At 31.7% G+C, this 9,698-nt stretch overlaps 2 protein-coding genes across 4 annotated transcripts in view; both read left to right on the top strand.

Annotated features, from left to right (window-relative positions):
* The window catches only part of znf1040 (zinc finger protein 1040), a 175,470-nt gene that overhangs the window by 51,680 nt on the left and 114,092 nt on the right, over window positions 1-9,698 (top strand). The window lies entirely within an intron of this gene.
* Window positions 1-9,698, top strand: part of LOC110439484 (uncharacterized) — a 98,868-nt gene that overhangs the window by 86,128 nt on the left and 3,042 nt on the right. Inside the window, exons 1-2 of one of the 3 annotated variants that reach the window (XM_087250150.2) lie at window positions 5,768-5,818; window positions 6,417-6,566. The exons of 1 other annotated variant lie outside the window; for it this stretch is intronic. In XM_087250150.2, the coding sequence (XP_087106276.1) occupies window positions 6,482-6,566 (85 nt within the window). In that variant the 5' untranslated portion in view covers window positions 5,768-5,818; window positions 6,417-6,481. Of the gene's footprint in view, window positions 1-5,767; window positions 6,040-6,416; window positions 6,567-9,698 lie in introns of those variants that run through there. One more of the 3 variants, XM_087250151.2, reaches the window with a different exon arrangement.

The following is a 9,698-nucleotide window of genomic DNA, read 5'->3' as shown; positions in this document are numbered from 1 at the left end:
ACAGACTAACACCTTCTAAAAGCAAATTTACAGTTAAATGTACAGTGACTTTTAACTAGGTGAGCTAAACCGGGTGATATTGCCTAACAACTTTATTAAATTCATTAGGAGGAGTTGGAAAATAGTGGTAGGTTATAAATGGTTCACGAAAGAATGTTTCCTGCATCATCAAACAAGCAAAGGATCCAATTAATGTTGTTTTTAAACCAACTTTGGAAAAATAATGATTTGTTTTTGATTGTAATATCTCGGTTATTCCATAAGAATAATCGGTGGAGAGAAAAATTGTGAACATAACCAAGCTTCCAAGCAAGCAGACATTGCTGGTGGAATTTAGACAAAGCTAAAGATAGCTTGTAGGAAAGATAATTAAATTTAAGAAGAAACAAAAGACTACAGATTTTGTTAAAAAAAAGTAGTTGGGAATAAAAAAACAAATAGACGTTGGATTGGTTAGGCATCTCTTTATCCAATTAATTTGAGAAATGTATATGGTGTCAGAAAAATCTAATAAATTTACACCCCCTCTGCTTTACTATTAGAAAGAACTTCCTTTTTTAATTTAAGATGTTTGTTCTTCTAGATAAATTTCAAGAAAACAGTATTAATTTCTTTGGCCACTTTGTTTTCAACAAATAAAGATAAAGTCGGATATACAAAATGAGAAAGACCCTCTTCCATTTAATGACAGGTCCCATTGTAGCCAGGAATTAAGAATATTTTTAGTTTTGCTGATCCTAGACAAAAAAAATAAATAAATTCAAGTGCTGTCTCACTAAAAGATTTTAAATAACATAAATAAATAACCATTTAATTGTAGATTTAACAAGGATATCTTCTATATATTCCTAACTCAAATTATAAACAGGGATTATCTCACATTTGGAGATATTCAGCTTTAGACCAGAAACACTTGAGGTATCAGAAATTAAATTTAAAGCCTTTGATACGTTTGAGTCATCTTTTAGAAATAAAGTGGTGTCATCTGCCAATTGTGAAATCTTAATCTCCCTTTCAAAAACAGAAATTTCTTTCAAATCTTGATTTTGCACAATGCTTAAGGACTAATAAAAACTAATAAAAATGAAAAGGAATAGATTGAACAGTCCTGCCTAATACCACACAAAATATCAAATCCATTAGAAGTATTAAAATTAACAATAACTTAACAATTGATTCCTTTATAAAACATAGCCATAGTGTTAACAAAAGTTTCCCCAAATCCAAATAACCTCAATGCTTAAAAACAGAAACTGGTGGTCAACCGTATCAACGGCTTTATAAAAATCAAGAAAAAGAATGAGACCATCTGAATGAATAGAATCAGCATAATCGAGCAAATCCAAAACTAATGTTATGTTATTAGAAACATGGCAGCCTTTTATAAACCCAGACTGAGTTTCAGAAATAATAGAATCAAGATTTGTTTTTAATCTGTTGGCAAAGTCTTTTTTTGTTTGTTTGTTTAGTTTTTTTGCCACTCACGGTTGCAGTCATGACATAATACATTTCTCCTTCATTTTCCACCTCACACAACATCTGCTATCTCTCTCACATACAAAGACTTTCAGTATTTGAAGTTGATCAAAACTTTTACTCCAAACATTAACACAATTTTGTTTAATTTATATAATCCACTAAGACTAAGTGTTGAAAGATTGAATCACTCCTATATAATCGTAATGCGAAATAACATTCTGATGTTTTGCAGTAATTAGTTCACATACTCTGTAAGACATATTATATTAAAATGATGGGCAAATCTGTATATTTAATTTGGGTACTTCCTGCCCACTAAGGTGTGGAAGGCAATGAAAAGGCGGACATTCTGGCCAAACAAGCTCTCAGAATTAGTGAAGTAGATCTAGAAGTCCCATTGAGTAAAGCAGAAGCTCAAATCAAATTAAGAACAATCAGTATGGCAATTATACTGGGATAACAATGAAACAGGCAGACATCTATATAATATACATAAACAAGTCGTTGCTGGAAGGAGGGAGAACAGAAATCATAGGGAAGTACGATTATAACTCAGATGAGAATAGGTCATACTGGACTCAACCATATTTTATATAAAATAGGGAAACACCCAACTGGACAATGTATACACTGTAATCAACAAGAAACAATATGACATGTTTTATTCCACTGTAGTAAATATAATAAAGAACGATACGATCTTATTCAATCAGTTAAAAAGAGCAAACTTCAGGATTTCACATTGGCTGGTTTATTAGGGAATAAATCTAGTGAGGTATATGACGATATAATTAAATTTGTTTAAAAAACCCATTTAGAGAAAAGACTACACTGTTAAAAATTGTCACGTTAAAAAACAGTAAAATACTGGCAGCTGCAGTTGCCAGCAATGTACTGTTATTTTACAGTATGTTGCTGTAAAAATACATGGACTACATTGATTTACACAATACTCAAGTGAACTCATTTTGCTCACTGAAAGCAACTGCCTCAACTTGGTCAACTGCTGAATGAGTTTATGAAGTAATGTGCCATATATGCTCAGAAGCATACTTATAATGATAACTTGTTTTAGTTAATTAGAAAAGTTCGGTTTAACTCTAATGTCTTATTTTTCACAACAGCACACATACATGTAAATCTGGAATCACCAGAGAGATTCTGACTGCATCAGCAACTAAACAGCCGCTATATTTAAATAGAGAAACATGCAGAATAACATTAGCAGTTCATTGTTCATCTTTAACTCATACACTAGCTCTACTCTCCTCCACAACGGTGACAGACAGAAGAAATTAGCTTCAGGTTTTACAGTAAAATACTGTTTTTTCCTTGATTTAACGGTAATCTACTGGCAGCTGTGGTTGCCAGCAATATACTGTTTTTTTACAGTCTACTTCCGTTGTGTAAATTAACAGTATATTACTGTTAAAATACATTTTTACACTGTGTTTTTACCTCTCACACCTTTAACCCTTTAAACCCCAGAGCATATACTTCAATTTTAATTGAAGTGTCCACACTACTGAGTGTTCAAGAAACATGGAGCAAAGCTGAAGTAAATTCATTAATTAACTGACTAATTAAATGATAATTGAGGATTAACAATGAACAAATGAAGAAATACTAAAGGGAAAAAACAAGAACAGAACATACAAAACTTTAGTCACAGCTTTATAATGAAATAACCTGAAGAACAACAAATGATTAAATAATTTAAATGATCAGCGACAACTCTACAACTCTACAAACATCATCACCAGCTACACTTATTACTTAATACATGTATTTTTGTATAACATCTACTAAAGTTCTTCTTAACAAAAAGTTAAAGTTTTACGTCACCATCATGGAGAACAGAGTTTGCTTTAGTTGGGCTCTTAGCCCTGTCATTTTTAACATTTATATATCTTGGCTGCTGCAATTGTTAAGAACTTTGTTTGAAAAGCTCCTTTGTTGTGGCAAGCCAGCCAAAAACCTAAATAAGATCTGGTGATGTTCATGTTGCTATTAAATGGCAGAGTCTGTTCTCATTTAGTATTATAAAATTTACTGCTCCTATTCAATGTTAAATCTATTGTTTTACATTATATGTCTATATATGGCAATGATTTCTGGAAGTTTTTAAGAATATCTTGGACAATAACACTGCTCTATGGTGTAAATCGCACTCAAAGAGACATCAATAATCAGCATATGAACCTCAATAATGGTGACAACTAACAAAATTAACAGTTTAACTGTTCAGTTTAACGCAACCGAAAGTCTAAACATAAACAACAGCAGAATCAAACACAAATAAAGAAAACTGTTAGACCATTATACAACATTTGTTTATACCGCAATGCATGCTGGGATATTTGTACCGTGCCACTCCCAGCATGCATTGCAGCATGAAACATTTGAGATGTTACCATTGTTGAGATACAAGGTCAGATTCATCAGGTCTGAGTGTGTATGTGTCATAACTGAACTGTTTTTATATGTTATTTCTAAACTGTTAAGTAATTACAGAGGTATCTTTTCTGTTTCCACTTCTCATTATGTAAATCAATAGCTGCAACTAAGCATAAAATCTATTGCATGAGACCCTTCTTCCAGATTTATAACAAAAACACTTATCAGAACTAATTTCAGACAAATAGATTTCTCTATTTATTGACTTTCCAACTTGATTGCTATAATACAAGCATTTTGTTAACTCTTTATTATAGTAATTGGAGAGTCTGAATTAATAAGTTCAAGGGTGAAGAGCCCAACTAAACCAGCCCCTCACTCCATTACGGTGACACAAAAAACACCTTAATTTCTGTTGGATCTCAATGAGAATAGTATGGAAGTCAAATCAGTCAGTAATAAGTGTGTGTCTGCTGTTGTTTGTGGAGTTGTTTAATGATCCTCTGCTGAGACTGAAGCTGTTTTATTTTATTTGATTTTATTTAATGTTGTAACTCAAGTCACTGTTTGTGTTTCTTGTTTATTTTCTTCAGTAATTGTGATTATTAACAGCAGGTGTTCATCAGTGTCTGAATTCACTCATTAGTGTTCATTAACTGTCAGGTGAACTATATTAGTTAACTAGTGTATGAAATAGTGAACAAGGACACAAAGTGTGATTTCAAACACAGACTTCAAAACATCGAATCTGAACTCTGTTAGCTCAGTTTTCTGCAGTTGGTTACTTTCTCGAAAACAAAAATGTTACCCAGAATGCACTGTTTTTAACAGAATATTACTGTTTTAGTTAAAAAACATTATTTTACCGTAGAATCTGACCGTTTTTTAACAGCAATTTTTTACAGTGTATAGAGATAATATAATCTGAGGAATTAATTGTTAGCCCACTCCACCCCACATTTTTTATTTAATCATTTATTTTTATTTTTTTTCTCTTTCCTCCCCCTCTCCCCCTCCCCTCTATTTTTACACTTCAGTTATTGTTCAACCATTCCAGTCGGAGGCGGTAATGCACCTACAAGTCTGGTAGCCAACCACCAGTAAAACCCAAAGAAAAAGAAGAAGAAACCGATTAATTAAAGTTTTAGGTTTTTCATCTGATACTAAATTATGAACCTGCTGTTGACAATATTATTTTAACCCTTTATACAACAAAGTATTTTACTCACAGTAATGAGGACTATTGAACAACGTGTGTGTAATAAGTGTTTTACTGAAGCTTTAATTTATTAAACAGTATAATGTCATTCCACTCTAAGTTTACATCACTATGTATAAGAAATAGAGTTCTAGTTTTAATCAGCTAATTTGTGGCTGTTGTTTCTTGCTCTGACTTATCTGATTTCTTTTTGTTAATTACTCTCATATAAGAAGAAGAGAAGTTATTTTCTTTCTGTTCATTGTTTTATTCATTTTACATTTTTATTGCTTTGTTAATTTTTAACAGGATAAAGTGTCCAAACGCAGGGAAAAACTATATATAAGTCATGACTAGTTAGAAGAACTAAAACATGTAGTAGTAATAAATACTTTTTTACATGAAGGACACCTATTTTACATCCTTTTCTGTAAAGTTTCAGCTCCAAACACTCATTAGATTATTTGTTATACCTTTTAGAATGTTGAGATTTTTGCTTTAAACAGTCTTAGTGGATTAAAAGTTTTTTTTAATTGTCTTAAAATGTTTAGAGTAAAGGTTTTGATCAACTCCAAATACTGAGTATTTGTGCGTCTGTGAGAAAATGGAAACGAAGGAGAAGTATATCAAGTCATGACTGCAACAGTAAGTGGCAAAAAAAGGTTTAAAAAGACTTTTATTTTGTCGTGACGTGTGACGTCATCAGGCGGCGCCGCTTCAGCGCTGTGATTCAACTGGAGAAAGGTTTGTGTTTTTAAACGTTTACGGATATAACACGATTTAATTAAAGTTTCAGATTTTATTAATCCGATGCTAAATTATGTACATGCTTTTAACAATAATATTTAAACCCTTTATACAACGTAGTACTATTTTATTATCAGTAGCCGAGGGCTATTGTTTGAAACCGAAAAGAGTGTAATAGGTGTTTTAAAGCAGGATTTCTCAAACTTTTCTGATAAGAGGTAAAGTTGGTTTTATATTCACACATTCTTCATTTAGCAGTTTATATATTGTTTACCATGGTACTTTGAATATTTGATCGGAATTAGCATGCAAGTGTGACTTGAAAACAACTTTAACACTGTTTATTTGACTCTGAACAATGTTGTACTTTGATAGTCATTTGCTGCTATTATGATTTCGCTATTTAGAGTTTGCAAATAATACTTTAATGAAATTATATCATTAAGGGGAAAGTGCGAATATAAAACCAATTTTACCTCTATTTTTAAAGAAATGTTTTACCTGATTTCTTTTTGATAATTAAAAGAAACTGTTGAAGCAAGTGTTGAATAGAAGTTATTTTGTTTCTGTTCATTGTTTTATTTATTTTAAACAGGACAAAGTGTCTAAACGCAGAGGAAAACTCCTGCTGAAGTGACTGATCTTCACACTGTTATAAAGATGGTGTTTATTAAAGAGGAGAGTGAAGATGTGAAGATTGAAGAAGCATTCACAGTCAAACAGGAAGATCTGCAGGAACAAACAGGTTGGTTTTCATTCTCAAACACCAACTCAGTCATTTGATCCTCATTCAGATATATTTTAATAATAAGAATACTAAATCCATCTTGCAGCCCTGAGTGTGCTGCCTAATTATCCTAAATGCGCATAAGCACTCATTAAAAGACAGAATGAGTTTCTTTCGTTACTTGTTCTCATGTCTTTTGTCTTTCTTTTATGTGTTTTTAGTCTCCCATTATCTCTACCTTCTTAACGTTATTGCTTTTCTTGTTCTTTTGCTGTTTGTAAAGCATCCTTGGTGCTTTATAAAATAAATAAAAACAATAAATTAATAAAAGGTTTAACTGAGCTGACCATATTTGACCGGCAGTATTCTCATAAAAGACTTCACATTTTAGGCCTTAAAAAGACTTAAATTTACTGAAATATTGTGCTGTATTGTGTCTTTTTTTAAACAAGTCTTTATTTTCCTTTGTTCATGTTTTCTACCCAATCTGGCCAAAACCAATTCAATCACCAACAATTCAACTTAATAAAACTTTCAACTTTTTATTCAAAAAGGTCTTTTTAACTTTATTTATCATAATGGTTTAATTATTTTCCTCACAATAACATTTGTTTAAACGTGCTCCATGTATTTACTGCTGTGGATATTAACCTGGACAGATTGTTGTGCATAGATTTAGTTTGTTATAGTTTTTAAAACTTTAAAAACATTTGTTCATTTTTTAGTTTTAAAAATAAATTTTATTTTGATGGGGCAAATAAAAATATTTTCCATCTGGGCCATTTGAAAAGTTCTTTAGCCCTTTATGAGTCTAAAATTTCATTCATAATGGTCTTAAAAATATCATAAAGTCTTAAATTTAACTTTGTAAAACCTGCAGAAACTCTGGTTTACAGTATGTCAAAAAACGTGGATGCCCCCAATATTGAGCATCCTGAATGAAATGGACACTAAAATAATTAATTGTTATAAAATATTTTACAGTCGCAGAATATAGACCCTATTCTTCATGCACCAACAGGCGGCGCCATTGGAATCTTTTTGCTTGAGACTTTTTTAAAGAATACATTTTTAGATCCTAAATATCAGTGTTATGCTGCTGAGGCATGGGGCAATAACTATATTCAAGGTTTACCGCAGTTTGGAAAAGTCAAGGTTTTAAAATCGCCAACATTTCCTGCTGCACCGTTCCTACAGTATATGTCAGTTTTTTTTTAATGTTTTGTTTTTTAGGACAACAGTATCTCCTGCAGTAAAGACCAAAGAGGCTGTTTTCAATCGTAAAGAAATCTGTGATTCATTTCAATTATTTAGCCTGACATGTTTACTGCTCAAAAATATTTTAAAAGTGTCTCAGAAGAAAATATATTTTAGAATATCATACTGTCAGAATCTTATACTGGCCCATGCCTAATGCTGCTTGATGTCGCAAAGTCATATTTTCTCATTTAATTATTTTTATTTGTTTGTATAGTCATGAACACACCTGTTTGTAGAGCAAGTAGTTTGACTGTTTTCGGCAGTTTATTATTTCTGGTCAAAATAATACCAAAATCCACATCGTAAAAAAAATAGAAAAAGAATAATAATTATAATTAAAGAGCAAATCAAAAAGAGTGTTGGCTACATTAATATTTGCAAAGGAAAAGAGTTGTTTGAGTATATTTAAAGTTGTGGTTGCTTTTTATCTTAAACGTCCTTTAAGGGTTCTTTCTGACTATTTTTGTGTATGTAAATACCTAATTAAGTTAAAAGATTTAACATAAAATAGTTCTATTTTTTTATATTGTCTATTTATATGAACTAATATTTTGTATAACACATTTTCATTATTTAACAGATTTAATACTTCTATTAATCAAATGTGTGTGAGTGTGTGTGTGTGTATGTGTGTATGTATGTGTGTATGTGTGTGTGTGTGTGTGTGTGTGTGTGTGTGTGTGTGTGTGTGTGTGTGTTAATTTGGGTGTTTATCCAAGGATCAAGTTTATGTTCGGATCGAGTTTATATGTCTGTGCATGTGTATGTGGGTGTATGCATGCAGTAGGTTTATATATGTGCAAGTGTCATACTTGTTTTGAACATAGTATATGTTTATATGCTAGAAATTTATAGTTGTATATTCAAGTGTAGACATGCAAAACCCTACATTGTGCCTCATAGCCATCTGTGTTTGGTATCGGGAAGGTGGATGGTGAGGCGACAGGTTGACTTAAACTTTTATGAACCTATTTGATGTGTTTCCGATGCTAGTCGGCATCGCTCTCCCGCAGTTTGCAGAGCGCCGAAACAAAAGGTTTATCAGAACTTAAAAAGCCGAACAACGTCCACATCAACTACTTTGTCTGGATTCTTACTTGTGGAAGCTTGTTCCTCTATATCTGTATTCAGGTCAAAATATCGTATAATATTACAAAATATCGTAAATGGGTTTAAAAATCATATCACCGCTATTGAAAAAAAATCTATTGTGATATATTGATATTATATTATTGTCCAGCCCTACGTTAGATATAGAGAACAAGATGAATTAAATATCACTTTTAGCAAATACAGTGAGATTAGATCCAGCGTAACTCGTAACATCAAAAAAGAAAAAACATTTATAAATTAACCCACTTCTCATTTACTAGTCTGTTATGAGCCATATCATACCTCTTGAGCCTCCTATCTCCTCCTGATTTGCAGTTTCTGTTTGTTTTTTGAAAATGTAATTGTCTTCAAATCTGAAAATATAATTTATTTTATAGTGTGAGTTGTTATTCGATGTGATATGAAGCTGCAAGCATGTTCTTTTGGACAGAATTTTTAACTAAGGTGTAATGTTGTCCAGATACTGGAATGTCTGACTTCATTACCTTGCTATATATTGATGTTCAATAGGCTACTATTTTTTAATGTAACAACAATTGTATCAAAAATGGTACAAAAAATTATTTCTTAAGAAGAAAATGATTTTTTTTTTCAGTTTTCCTCAAAATAGGTTTATGTGGGCATTGTAGCACTTTAAATGCATGTAATGCCTGTTTCATTTAAACTTGAGCAGAAATTCCATATATGCCTCACAAAAGTAGCAGAACATTCCAGGAAATCCCTAATATGGATGAAGGCATCCAGCTATTGCTGTTGAATGAAAATAAGATCTGAATA

Source organism: Danio rerio, chromosome 4 (assembly GCF_052040795.2).
Source record: "Danio rerio strain M-AB ecotype USA chromosome 4, GRCz13ab, whole genome shotgun sequence".
In the NCBI taxonomy this organism is placed as follows: Eukaryota; Metazoa; Chordata; class Actinopteri; order Cypriniformes; family Danionidae; genus Danio; species Danio rerio.
This window is presented reverse-complemented; position numbering and strand designations above follow the sequence as displayed.